The sequence below is a fragment of the Plutella xylostella genome, chromosome 24, assembly GCF_932276165.1.
Source record: "Plutella xylostella chromosome 24, ilPluXylo3.1, whole genome shotgun sequence".
Classification (NCBI taxonomy): Eukaryota; Metazoa; Arthropoda; class Insecta; order Lepidoptera; family Plutellidae; genus Plutella; species Plutella xylostella.
Window position 1 is genome coordinate 3,281,104 of NC_064004.1, and position 14,905 is coordinate 3,296,008.

At 40.6% G+C, this 14,905-nt stretch overlaps 1 protein-coding gene across 1 annotated transcript; it reads right to left on the reverse strand.

Moving 5' to 3' along the window:
- Nucleotides 1–2,183: 2,183 nt before the first annotated feature.
- LOC105390125 (serine protease snake) lies at nt 2,184–12,248 on the reverse strand. The gene is made up of 10 exons (XM_048629869.1): nt 11,974–12,248; nt 9,816–9,913; nt 9,367–9,440; nt 8,893–9,020; nt 8,149–8,300; nt 7,551–7,657; nt 6,955–7,110; nt 4,711–4,843; nt 4,178–4,321; nt 2,184–3,007 (listed from the first exon to the last, which is right to left on the reverse strand). Exons 1-10 carry the CDS (start codon nt 12,074–12,076, stop codon nt 2,840–2,842), a joined length of 1,263 nt encoding a protein of 420 aa, XP_048485826.1. The 5' UTR covers nt 12,077–12,248; the 3' UTR covers nt 2,184–2,839.
- Between the last annotated feature and the right edge of the window lie 2,657 nt (nt 12,249–14,905).

Here is a 14,905-nt window from a genome sequence, read left to right on the forward strand (position 1 = left end):
GTGAGCATTGAGTATGAATGGTCTGGAGACGAAATAGGCAGACGTTCCCCTCTGGCGGGGTGGTAGGCCAGAAAGGCCCACCGATTTATAAAAACTAGTTGCAGTCTCAATTTTCACTAGACTCAATCTAGTTGGCAAAGCGTTCGTTTCATAGAAAATGATTTGTTTACATACTAAAATTACAGCTTCAATTCATAGAATATCCAGATTCCGGATTTGATCACAGATTTCGTCATGATTTATTGTTATTAGCTGTTTCCTAGCAACCAATGTCAAAAAAATGCAATAGTGATGTACCGGTATGTAGATAGTATTCATCGACAAAAAAGGTCATAGTTGGGAAGCGTCCGTAGTCGAATTAGCTTCAGTAATCGTAACTGATCACTGAGGTTAAGCAACAACTGACACGGTCAGCCATTGGTAGGTACAGCATGAGTTACCGATTTCAAATGGTTTTTTTCTGGACGCTTCCGTGCTTCGGACGGGACGTTAAGCCGTGGGTCCCGGTTGCTGCTTCGGCAGCAGTCGTTAAGCCTAGTCAGAGGCCACCCGAAGGGGCGGCTTGAAAGCATCTGACCGTCGGGTTGCCCACTTACTCGACAACTTCAGTGCATTGTACTCATTCAAAACGGCGATACGGCTCGCGTCCTATCACGTGAGTATAAATGTACAGCGAAAAGCGGGTGACTTCGTTTATTAATCATTCCTAATTAAATTTAACTATACCTAATTAATTTGAAATTAGTATTTCTAACCCATGTTCTCGAATTCATCGATAACACTTATCGATAATTGGTACATCCATTGTAAGAAAGAATGACGACGCTTTGTTCATAATTAAGTGTCTCTTCACATAACCCTTATTGCTAGGAAGTAAAACTCATAATGACATGTCCCATGAGACAGAATCAAGGTAAACGGTAAAATTTCCCCCCGCAAAAATTGGCAGACTTTTTTGTATCAAGAAAGATCGCTATGACGCTTCCCGAGGGTACACCCGAGTCCGCGTTGTTCTATGTTGGTGAGCCATATCCGTAAGATTTTGTTGTAGAACGCAACTATTTATTAATTGTTTTGTCATAAGTTAGATTAGTTTTGTAGTTGTGAGTGTTTTAGTAGCTCTGTATAAATCTTTCTTCCTATAAATAATGGCGCATAGCTGATGATAATCTCATACATGTCATTTATAAAAAAATAAAATGGAAAGGGGTATTCGTGAGAATTTATGGCCCAGTTAATACACTTATTTACCGTCTCACAACTAACACTAGAAATATGCTTTATGCTTCTTGTAACATACTGTGTCAAACTCCCGTTAAACTTGCCTAGTTTAAACTCCTTTTGTGGTAATACAGTTAGTAACATAATAAAATAGAACATGTTCGTGCCTTGCTATTCAATAATTAAAGATTGAATAGGCCTCTTGCCTATTCATTCTTTGTAGCTACTGCCATTATAATGAACACCAATATAGTAATACCCACTTATAAATAGATGATCAGTGGCCTACATAAAATTTTCAGTAAATTTCTACCTGATAACTAGCAGTTCTCATACGATTTTGACAGACCTAGAATAGAGAATAGAATAGGACAGGCGAGACAGCATGCGTTTATCCGCCATTTTCACTTTGTTTATTTATGCACATACGTTTTAGGTGTTTGTACGGTCAATTGGTCAGATTCATTAGTAGCTATAAACTTTTATTCCTTGTCAACTCACAAACCTTCACTGTGCTACCACAAAAACTTTAAACACTGTTTAACTAGTGTTTAAAACGAAATTTGACAGATTTTGTAGGCGTTTGACAGCGGTAAACATCTGTTAGATACTGTCTAAGTTTTTGTGGTAAGGCCGTCAATGTCTGGCGGTTTCCTAGTTTGACAAAGTACATAAGTATAGGTACTTACTTATGAAGCTTAGTTTTACTAACTATATTTCCTCGCCTTTTTCTGCATTATCTTCCTGTAGATGTAGTCTTTATTGTTTATAGAAGTATAAAGTTAAATTATTAAAATTGTGACTTCCCACTTTAGACTAAATCGTATGCTTATAGTAAATCTTAAATATTTCATTGACCTTTTCTAAAGGGTAATTTTAATGTGTAAACTAGGTTAGTGCATTAGTTAAGAATAATTTAAAGAATATATTTGAAATTGAACAAATAACGTTAGATTGTAATGTTAAAAGTACACTGTCTATAGACTTATTTAATGATCAAAGAAGGGAGATATCTGTAAAGAAGTTACAATTACAAGATTAACATTTTCCTACCCCTAAGTAACTAGGGTGTGGTTGATGTATTAGTTCGAATAAAATACAATAAGTATTTTAAAATGCTTCATTTTTCTCCTATTGTACACGAAAGTACAGAAAGTTTGATATATTTTAACTAGATAACAATTATATTTTAACAAATCATGATGATCTGTAGTCGCTATTTAATGTAAAGGAGATTGAAAATTATTATAAATAAAATAAAATATTTAATAAAATTACAATGTAGTTCTATATTGAGTATCCTTTAGCAAGCGGACGTTCACGTTTTCAGTACATCCATTTTAAATACTTATAAATAATTTAGATTCTCCTCTATCACCAATTGATTTAATTATTGGAATCACAGTGAATTTAATAAGCGATAATATATTACGTAGAATATTTGCTACATTTTTATTGGTTCTGGAACATAGCATAGCATGATGAACTATGGTTTCTTCAACCATTATTTTGTTCGCTCTAGCTGGCAATTCATCAGTCTAGTGGAGAGATGACTAAATTACGGCTTAAGGCACGCTTACTCATTAGTAACTACCCTCGACTGAATTACTAGTCTGGTTTAAGGCCAAACGATCCTCTCGATCCAGTCGACATAGTGTGAGATCCTGGTATAGATGGCTGGCGCTCCGATGACCCCGCAGCCCTTGCCGAATGAAGTGACTCCGACCAGCGTGTACATGCAGTTGATGCGTCTGTTCTTGACCTGGAGTGGGCCGCCGCTGTCGCCCTGGAAAGTTATGAGTGAATGATGTGAAAAATGAATTTATGGGAACTTTAGCTCTGTAAATCATGGCCAAAAACTGCCGTTTCTGATGGCAATTAAATCTGAACATTTGAATTAGCTAGCATGGCGAACATTTTTAATTTAGCTATCAATTTGTAGGTATAGTATAGTGGTTGAATGATAATATAATTCAACGACATACTTACTATGGTGTTGTGCTATAATATCTCCAACATGCCTGCCAACCGTGGAGATTATGAAAATAACCCAGTTACAGTCTTGGATGAGGCCTAAGTTATGCAGTACACTCAGTTATCTACGGATGGAACTTAAAATACAATTATTATTATTGTGGAACACTAGGTCTTAGTCATTACGTAGGTACCTAAATTAATGATTTTGGTCACGCTATGGTTTCAGTAAATGTAATCCGGCTTTCCCTGTTTGAGGAAAACTAAACTCACTGACCATAACTAACGCTAGTAAATTATTAGTCACCACTCTGGAAAAAAACTCGAGAAATATGATTCTTCATCTTCATTCATTATTTTCAGTACCTACCTATTGTTGATTTTATGAAGTGAACGAATTCCCAACGTCTGCTTTGAGTCAATGCTATCAGATACCAAAGAAGCCTCTTGGTATCACCTTTTCCTTAAACCCTGGAGGGTGCATGCCACTCCCACCATTTCCCATATCATAATGCTATATAACTAGAACTAAATTAATGAAGACTCATTTACAATCAACTATCATATTTGGTAGTTATGAGGAACTAGTAGGATGCACTACCCTAGGCAGTACGCAATCCGCCACTGATGCTAATCTGACTGACCAATCGTTTCACCACGGTGACTGTGACAGACCCTTCTCTAGCTAAAGTGATCTCTGACACGCTAAAGAAAATAAGAATATACAGGCTGTTGCAAAAAGGGTATGCTAAGCCGAAAGGGGGTGACTCAGGGGGTCATGCTGAACAACTTTTGTTCTACGAGTTTTGAAAATTAACGAAAAAAAAATTTCGTTTTCCATAGAAACTTGTTGGTCACGTGACTTTTTTACTGTGGAGAAAGTTTTTGTTTTTTTGCGAATTTCCAAAAATCGTACAACAAAAGTTGTTCAGAATGACCTCCTGAGTCACCCCCTTTCGGCTTTTTCCAACACCCTGTATACCTGGCAAGTATCCTTAGCCGTCTCCTTATCCCCGTAACACAGCTGCGTGGCGGGCTGGTAGCCCAGCTTGAAGTGGCGGTCGGTGTTGGGGCCGGGCCGGTAGAAGCGCTCGCATTCCTCGTCGGTGAACTTCGTTAGGATCACCTGTAATTTATGTTCGTAGATGATGTGTGTGAATGGAGGTTTTAGTCTGGTAATGCTGGATTGGTGATATGGTGAAAGGTAAAGTAAAAAGATTAAAATAACTTTGATGGATTTGGAAAGAGGTCCTAAAGAAGAAGTAATCCTCACGGCCTTTTATAAGTAGGTATCTCCCATGAAAATTGTCGGCCTAACTATGTGCCTCCTACTCAACTTCCATGTGCTGTTTTCCATTTTCAGTACGGCACTCTATCTTGCGCTGTTTAAACACTTATAAGCATAGAACAACGCGGACTCGGGTGTCTTTACTTAAAATGAAACGGTATAATGGCAGGTGGAACTTTTTCACTGTTCGTTAGATTCTTGAGTATGTAGGTATATTATCACCATACCTTCTGCAACAGATCCGACTCAGCCCCATTATGCTCCGTCAGCCCCCACCCCGATGCGAGCGCGCGCTCCAGCACCACGCCTGCACCGGCTACGTCCAGGCATGCTGGGACTGTGTACTGGTCTAGCGCCATTCTGTAGGGGGAAAGGGGGAAAAAACCTGGTTGAAGTAATTTTGCAGCATAGGACGCATACGGCAAACCGTGACTAAAGTCTTGCATCGCGCGGCCTCAAAAGCGACCGCAACGCGAGCGTAACGGAAATATTTTGCCATGTCTTGTCGTATGCGCCTTGCGCCCCGTGATAAGTATGCTGGCGTTAGTAAAAGCTACAGTTTGTAGTAAGTATAGAAGAGTCCTCAGAAGGAGGCGAGCGCGCTCCAGCACCACGCCTGCACCGGCTACGTCCAGGCACGCGGGGACTGTGTACTGGTCTAGAGCCATTCTGTAGGGGGAAAAGGGGCTTGAAGAAGACGAATTACTGGTTGACGTATTTTTGCAGCCTAAATAATACGTGCACTGTCTTGCATCGCGCTACTTTTGTCACGTGTTGTCGTGTTCATCTGATAGGTACCTAAGTGCCAATTTCTTCATTCTCGGTTAGAGCATAACCAGGGAGTAGTGGTTAACTTTTGCCACATCTATCATGACATGTGGAGAGGATGGGAGAGGATCGAGCCGTAAGAAAAGCATATCTTGGTCAACCTTCTGGGCGTCGCCCGGTGGGGCGGCCGAGATACCGCTGGAAGGACGAAGTCGCCAAAGACCTGAAACACTTCCAGGTCCGACTGGTCAGAATTGGCACAGAAGAGAGAAGATGGCGCACTTTAATGTCGGAGGCCAAGATCCACTTCGGATCGCTGAGCCAGCGGAGTAAGTAAGTAAGTAAGTATCATGGCATTTAATTTATAAATCAATCCCTGTCGGTTAGATAACCGACAATGGAGAAATTGGCACTAAGGCTAGCGTTAGTAAAAGTTAGTTTGTTTTGTAGTAGGTATACAAGAGTCCCTAATAGGAGGCGAGCGCGCGCTCCAGCACCACGCCTGCACCGGCTACGTCCAGGCGTGCTGGGACTGTGTACTGGTCTAGAGCCATTCTGTAGGGGGAAAGGGGGAAAAAACCTGGTTGAAGTAATTTTGCAGCATAGGACGCATACGGCAAACCGTGACTAAAGTCTTGCATCGCACGGCCTCCAAAGCGACCGCAACGGAAATATTTTGCCATGTCTTGTCGTAGAATAGAATAGAATAGAATATATTTATTGACAAAAACTTAGCCTATTACAACATGTTTATGATCTAAATAAAGTAGAAGTAGTAAATCTTAAATAATACCGAGTTAACTCACAATTTACAGTACACAAGGCTTCGACTGCATGAAATGGCCCTGGCAACCTACACTAGGAGACCTGTATCGTAGGAGCCAGTGTCTTTCGTTCATCGCTTGAGTTTCCTACTTGTTAGACATATTTTATATTTTAGTTTTGTAGCTACATATTTAAATATAATAATACAATACTTAGTGCATATAAATATGGTATGATATAAATGAGTATATATATATAAGGGTAAATAAATACTTAAGTATATATATTATTTCCTAATAATTTTTAATTTTCTACATTTAGCAGACCTTCAATTTCGTCATAATTGAGTGATTCTATATAATTTACTGTAATTCTTTTGCATGAGTGGAAAGTGTTTTGGTATAAATTTTTTATTTTATTTACGAAACTGTGTTTATCGTAGCCGGCGCAGGCGTGGTGTTGGACCGCGCGCTCGCCTCCTACTGGGGACTCTTGTATACTACTGTAGCTTTTACTAACGCCAGCATACTTATCACGGGGCGCAAGGCGCATACGACCACGCCACGCCACGACCAGCACCACGCCTGCGCCGGCTACGTCCAGGCATGCGGGGACTGTGTACTGGTCTAGAGCCATTCTGAGGGGGTGGAGGTTAGATAAACACAGTTTCGTTCGTTGGGCGAAACATTTTGAAGGCTAAGAGTTTATGGGTCAATCGACTGTGGATGACATTCTACATATTTTATGTCCTGCGGTGGATTATTACAGACTGTGAATGTGAATGTGTTTTGTGGAGGAAAAAACATGAGGCAACTAGAAGTCATCATCGGATATCAATCACCAGCAGTGTAGTGGTCATTAAAAGCTATAGTTGTATGAGAATCCAGGATTCTACTTCTGGGAGGGGGATCCAGGTTTTTTTTGTAAGTCCAACTCACGGTTTCTCAGTCTCCAGCAAGGCGAGATCGTTGTACTTCTTCGGAGGATTATACTCGGGGTGCTTCAGTATCCGGCTGACCCGGTACACCCGCGCGAGGTCGAGGGTCTCCGACTTGCGCAGCATGCCGATACGGACGAACGTTACGTTGCTTGAACTAGGGAGGCGAAAGAGAATAGATATAATTTTTGTAAAGGTGTGGGGGGAGGGAGTGTGAGGGTGGATTATTTTCTTTTACATGTCTGGACCCGGCTTGAGCCTCAAGAGCCTGATACACGGCCGAAAATAATGTCATTGTCGTTGACGCCCGCGTCCCGGTGACGGCATTTGGTCCAACGGTATTTGAGCAATAAATACGTCTCTAACTCTAATAAACTTTTTTTTACGTTAGGCACTTTGTTTCTGTTTCAAAGTTAGCCGAAAGTTAGCGTTGTCGGACTCTAGCTTCTCTACGAGAGCTTCGTCGCCTGTAGGATTTCTGTGGGAATTCCGTGAAAGAAAGTATTTTTAAGAGCTAATCATGATTGCGACAAATCATAGTTTGTATAATATTGAACTAGATTTGATAAGATATATCAATGTAGAAAGTAAACTCACAAGTCCCTGCTGTAGGTGCAGTGTCCGGCGGTCACGATGAACCGTTCGCTGATGATGGTCCCGGCGCACACCCAGTTGGCGGGGTCCGGCCCGAAGCCCAGCAGAGCCTGCGGAGACGGGCTTAGTGAGTTATGGATGCGGTGGGCAACGAGATGAGGAAAGAAGAGTAGGGTAAAAATAATGATGGTGGTGATGGTGTTCGAAGGTGATGTAGGGTGACGTCGGACGTCGTAAGGATACCCAGGTGGAAAATCCTGGACGACATACTAAGCGCAACGCGTTAAATACCAAATATGTATACCTATCTTGTCAATGTTTTACCAGTTTCTAAGAAACCATTTTGATGATGATGATGATAAAAACGTCCCATTACAGAGAACCTATGTAATACGTGAAGCTATGACGCCAGAGGATAGCGCCAAACGACGGCGTGGCGTGATACACAAAGTCTACTTATGTACCCTTCACAAGGTTAGACCACAAAGTCAATGTACCCTTTACAAGGATTATAAGGTTAGACCTTGGTTAGACGTATGCTGGGGCGCTGATAGCAGCATATATACCTAGCCAGGTTTGTAAGAAGATGAAGACTCCATACCATATGCGGAAACTCCCATCTCTCCGCATCGATGCCTCCGACGATGAGCCCGTCAGTCTTGTGCCGGCACTGGTTGAGCCTGGTGGTCGACTCCGCCAGGCTGGCGCTGCGGCCGCAGGGGTACACGAACTTCTCTTGGTATTCTAGGCATTCTGGAGAGGGAGAATGGAATGAAGAAGAATCAAATCGGGAGCTGATAATGATAAGACAAGATGATTACGGCGCACCCTTAGCGCAATTTACTTTTTCCGTCTACTAAGGTAATAATTATATTGGACTTTATTTAATTTCGACATTTTTATACCTAGTAATTTTTCCTGATAGACCTAAGTCGCCAAAAGGATTCAGATGCACTATTGTAACTCGGTAGAAAAAATAACATATTTTTTCTATTCATCCACTGCCTCTTCCAAGGAGCGCCACAACACTGACTCCTAATGTAGCCACCATCATCCAGCCACCACCGGCTACTTGTCTAGGGTCGTCGGTCCAGCGGTCCGGAAGGCGTCCTACGCTATGTTTGCCATATCGTGGTCTCCATTCGACAACTTTTTTATCCCACTGCTAATCAGTTCTTTGGAATATACGCTCACTAAGGTCTATTCAGACCGCAGAGTTATCCGGTAGGTTAAATTAGCGGTCTGTATTACCATTTCCATATTATGACATCCCTGCGGCAGCGGATAGCTCTGCGGTTTCAATAGGCCCTTATGTTACCGCCATGGCTGAAACTGGTCCACTTACTGTCCCAAGCCTTCTTCCCCGTCCTCTGTGCGGTGAGGGCGGCGGAGAGCGGCGCGCACCCCCCGCGCACCCCGCTCACTTCCACGTAGTCGGGGAGCTTGGGGATGTACTCGGTTGTTGTGGTTGGTCTGTGGAATTGTGGATACAGGAGATGTAAGTATAATGGAAAGCGGTTAGTTTTATTGTATGAGTGAGGTATGAGTTTACTTAAAAATATGTCGTACCGTATATCGAACGGTATAGGTAGTGATTAAACAACAAAAAAAATGTGAGGAAACTTGCATAAAATCTAGATTTAGCACATCAAGATACCTATGTGAACCGACCAACGCGCAGTGGATCAGCGTGGTGGGAAATGGTCCAAGCTTAGGAAGGCAGTTTAGACCTTGGGGATATGCACAAAGGTTCCATTCTAGAGAACCAGGTGCACATACTTATAACCCCGCAGAGAATATAATAGTTATAGGTAAGTACCTTTCAGTGGTGAGTACAGGTTTAGTGGCTCCCAGGCAACATACTATGGGCTCTCTCGGGGAAAACGAGCACTTCTGAAAGACAATAGATGAGACGGTTTAATAAAAAAAATACATAAATTAAAGACCTAAGATCGGCGACAGGATTTGTCATCGTGGTGAGAGGATTAGCTAGTCACATCAGTTTGTCAGTCGCTGACTGCGCAGGTTACGCCGGACGATTTATTTAATTATCTGCTTTTCCGCCAGCGATATGCTATACCTAGGTATATGGGTGCGTTGGATATCCACTAATCACAAATATTCATTGGTCCGGTCTAGTGTTCTTTCGCACCATCGCCAGCATAGCATCTATACATAATATTCTTTATTATCTGGTGGAAAGGCCCCTCACTAGGGCTTTACTACCTAACTAGTAGGGCATGTAAAAATAAGCCTAGCTTGTATCACCTGAGGTCGTATCCGGTTGTGCAGGTCTGCGATGGCGGATTGGCACTTGGATAGCAGCGTGCAGGTGCCTGCTGCGCCGTCTTTGATGCAGCTGTCACCTGGAAATACAGATTGAGGCTTGGGTCTCCTATTTACGCCGAGGGGCGCGTCCAGCGTCACGCCGTAGGCCGCGTCGATGCTCGATATAGAAATGTACTGATGCGGTCTCCCTCACACGCCGACCGCACGGTCACGGACACGGCGTAAATAGGAGACCCGGGCCTGAGGCAATGAAAGGCCTGGGTCTCCTAATACGCGCCGTAGGTCGCGTCCAGTGTCACTCCGTAGGCCGCGTCACAATGCTCATTATGTCTACGCGCCAACGTCGGCGTGTGAGGGAGACCGCATCAGTACATTTCTATAGTGAGCATTGTGACGCGGCCTACGGCGGTGACACTTGACGCGACCTACGGAGTAAATAGGAGACCCGGGCCAAAAAGGAAGGATGCGCCCGTCAGAACGTCTTGCCCAAAGTCACCCGCGCCGCGCGCGAGGTTTTAGGGCCAGCTCGAGGGGTAGGAGGTGAAATTTCATCAAAACTACACTGATTGGTAATTTAAGCGTCCACGTTTCGGCATCATAAGCAACGGACGCATCGCATTCAGTATTCTTTGAATAGAAATTCATACAAGTGGGTCCGCCGATTAAGTAAGTACTCCCACTTGCACAAACATTTAAATTTAGATTTAATATGTTGGTGCAAGTGGCCCTAAGTACTTATCGGCACGCCGTTTTTCCATAGATTAATGACAATCCGATCAGTGGACGCTTACCTAATCACGACACACTATATAGCCTGTGTATGTGTATAGCGCATTGACATATATATTACTAGCGTAAGGACAGAGGGCCTCCCACTCAAAAAAATGGCACCCGCGGGTTGGCCCTAAAATCGTAATTTTAGGGCCAACGCTCCTCAGTCGACAGTTGTCTGTGGCCGAGAGATGGTCTTGTGAATCTTGTGATAAATATGTAGTTTTGTTGTGAAAGGCTGCAAAAAACCATTATACGAAGGTCAAAAAGAAACATCGAATATCGTATCATCGGTAATTACCATTAAATTAAATAATAAACACATTATAAAGTGATAATTATTTTACTACCAAAGTCTACAATGGCCGCGCGCTGTAACCTTGTGCGGACGTCATTTTTTGTTGACTATCCTCCGAGAACATTTTCTTGTTGCACACACTTACGTTTTGGAGCGTGATTTATAGTCCATTTGTACGGGACGCTCTACAGGTCTACAGCCCAAAACAGTTTTAATTTTAGTAGTTGGATTTGTCTTAAATTATTGATATGGCGCCTGCAAATAATAAAACAATGTCCGGGATGGTAAATTATTAACGCACGTACAAGGTTACGTCGTCAAGATAGTTGCTAGGCACTGACATAGTTCAAACAAATTATGACAGATAACAGTTATTTTGCTTGTATGAAGAAGGTTTGAGTAAAATGTTCTGAAGGGCCTATCCTTCCTTTTGAAATCATTGGTATAGCGTCTGTGGTTTGTCTCCGGGGTTTGATCCTGATTGCATCCTATTGGTATGACAATACAGAATGATGTAAGTATTGAGACTATTTGAGACCTGGTAACTATACCTACCTACCCAGGGGTATTAAATATCAAATGTTTACAGACATTGACTTATACCTCAGGTAGTTAACTCTTAAATCTAGACATTTTAGTAGCCTGTTGATAAACATACCGGTTTTAAAAAAAGCATTAAAAACTCATTTTAAAACAGGATCTTATACTTACTTAAGTACCTATATAAATATCATTATCCACGGGGAGAGTTGTATCACTGTTACTTTAACTTTCCTCTGCTCTCTACTACTACTAACTAGAAATATCTAGGTAAGTAGTTACTTGCAAAGTGGACAGGTAAACCTCTTCAGCTTAAGCCTATAAGGCTTAGATTAAGGCCTCCTGCAGGTTGGCTGGTAGAGAATACTCTTAGCATTAAGTAAGTGTACCTGATTGTAGCCACATCTACTTTAGTAAAATGTGCAATTTAAGTACCTATAAATAATTATAGTAAATTTTGTCACACTCCGGGTCATAGGTACATAAGTAACTAGGTGATGTAAGTAAATAAAATTAATCAATAGGTACCTTCATACATGCCAGCCCCTTCAACACACACATTAGCCGAGAAAAACAAAACAATCACTACAACTTTAAACATTTTCACAAAACTATTGTTTAACAACCTCATTTTGAATAAGTAATTATAGCAAGAAGGATTTTAAAGACGGTCGTCACATCACTCAATTCTAGCGAATTCGAAGTAACATTTTGAAAATAGAACTATTTAAAACTAAATAAAAACAAAACTAAAAACGCGTTATCTGATTGGTTGTGCGACTGAGACTGGCAGTCACGGCCGGCATAAGGAAACACGGAGGTTATTTTAAAAGTAATGTGACCTTTTTATTCATGCAAACTCAGAATAATTACCTATCACTACTGATAAAGTTATCATCTGAGATTCCAGTAATTAGGTATTGTATGTTTTTGTTTATTTCTTGATGTAAGATCTCATCGTGGTATAGCCACTAGGTATGGATCGTTTTGGTTGAATGATGATGACCTAAACAGAATGATTTTTATCAAGTGACATTCCTAGCAACTGAATGTACTTACTCGTCATACTACTGAGTAACTTTCAATAACTAAGAAATCGAGCTCCTTTACTGAAAAAAATATTACAGGTAGGTACTTATCCTAACTATCCTAATCCTAACTATATAAAATTATAATAAATGCGAAAGTAACTGTGTCTGTCTGTCTGTCTGTTACTCTTTCACGCCAAAACTACTGAACGGATTTGAATGAAATTTGGTATAAATATATACTACTTAGAACATAGGCTACTTTTATCCCGGAATTCCCAAGGGAAAACTTTTTAGGGTGAAGCGAAGCTCGCAGGAACAGCTAATTAAAAATATTATGGAAAATACATTGCAATAAAATATCACATTACTTAATTAGTGATATTGTTCGTTTCATTTAGATGAAGCCATATTACGAACAATAATTAGCTGAAACATTAATTTGATATGGTATTCAGATTCAGTTTAATTTTATTCGAAAAGGTTAATATGTCATTTAGTTACACGCAATCTTATTTGTAAGCCTTCCTCGTATGCAATTTTATCAGTGATTTTATCGTTGAATGGTACCCCATATTCGGTCGGGAGCGGTGGTAGCTCAGTCGGGTGAACGCCCGCTTCTCAATCAAGAGATGCGGGTTCGAATCCCGGCGCTGACATGTACCAATGAGTTCTTTTAACTTAAGTACAATGTATACCATCGCTCTTACGGTGAAGGAAAACATCGTGAGGAAACCTGCATATCTAGATCTAGCACATCTAGATATGTGAACCCACCAACCCGCAGTGGACCAGCGTGGTGGGAAATGGTCCAAGCTTAGGAAGGCAGTTTAGACCTTGGGGATATGCACAAAGGTTCCACTCGAGAGAGCCAGGTGCAGGTACTTACACCCCCACAGAGAATAGAATAGAATAGAATAGGTACCCCAAATTCTAAACAAAATACTACAATCCAAAAGGTTTATACTTACCTAAACTCTTAGATTAACAATAATAAATAAATAAATAAATATGTGGGGACATCTCACACACGGCCATCCGACCCCAAGCTAGGCAGAACCTGTGTTATGGGTGTCGGACAGCTGATATATCTACACAAATACATAGATAGATAGATACTAAATATAAATATCAACACCCAAGACCCGAGTACAAATATCTGTCTTTAAACAAATATCTGCCTCTGGCGTAGTGGTTAGTGGCCCTGACTGCTATGCCGAAGATCCCGGGTTCGATTCCCGGCTGGGGCAGATATTTGTTTAAAGACAGATATTTGTACTCGGGTCTTGGGTGTTGATATTTATATTTAGTATCTATCATATTCATATTTTTCATATTTATTCATTTCAAAACAATATACATTGTGTAGAAAAATTCTTATAGCTAAAATAATTAACAGGCATAAACACATTGAGAATTAATTAACAGGCATAAACACATTGAGAATTAATTAACAGGCATAAACAGATTTCGAAATAATTAATTAACAATAATAAATGTATTACAATAAAATTTGTCAAATACAATAAAATCAATTATATTATGTCCTTTAGATACAATAAGATTAATTTGTAATTTGTAACTTAAGATCTAGATAAGTATTCATCAATGAAATAGTAACATTTCTTCAACAAAAATGACTTAAGTTTGTTTTTAAAATTAGTTTTGTTATCTATTAACTTTAGCTCTACCGGCAGTTTGTTGTACAGCACAATGGACTGATACCTCGATGTGTGCTTTGCTATTTCCAAAATTGGGACAGGATGAACATTTTTTATTTCCTTTCTTCTCGATGCATTTCGGGCAAGTTTATTGTTCACATCTTCAAATTTATGAAGATTTTTGGCTAAGTCGGTAAGCAAGACGAATATATAAAGACATGGAACGGTGAGTAGGTATGTCGAGAGCGACAAAATGTTCTCTGCATGATTCCCATTGAGGAATTCTTACTATAGTACGAATAGCTCTCTTCTGGCAAACAAAAGCCCTTTGCGAATTATAGTCGTAACTATTACCCCATAACTTTATGCTATAACGAAGTCTAGATTCAACCAGTGCGAAATATACAGTTCTCAATTGTTTAATAGTTATATCGTCACGCAGACTTCTAAGAGCAAAACAGGCAGAGCTGATGGTACATTCTATAGAGTTAAGCTCAAGCTTCCAATTTAGTAGACTATCAATATGTATACCTAGGAATTTTACTTCACTTACAGTCACTACCTTGTTTCCATCAACTGAAACGTCCAACGTTTCATTGTTCCGTACTGTAGATTTGAATAGCATGACATTTGTCTTACTTGTGTTTAGTTTTAAATTGTTACAAGTAAACCAAGAATTGAAGGCAGATAATGCTGTATTTACTTGTACTTGAAGATCATTCAAAGTGTTTGATGATAAAATTGCATTAGTGTCGTCCGCATATATTACTA

Bases quoted from the DNA above. Each gene is read 5' to 3' on its own strand.
- LOC105390125 (XM_048629869.1), bottom strand. From the start codon at position 12,076: ATGAGGTTGTTAAACAATAGTTTTGTGAAAATGTTTAAAGTTGTAGTG. The intron at 9,914-11,973 runs GTACCTATTGAT...CTGTATTTCCAG, and splicing joins AGGGGCTGGCATGTATGAAG to GTGACAGCTGCATCAAAGAC. The intron at 9,021-9,366 runs GTACTTACCTAT...ACAATTCCACAG, and splicing joins CCTGTACTCACCACTGAAAG to ACCAACCACAACAACCGAGT.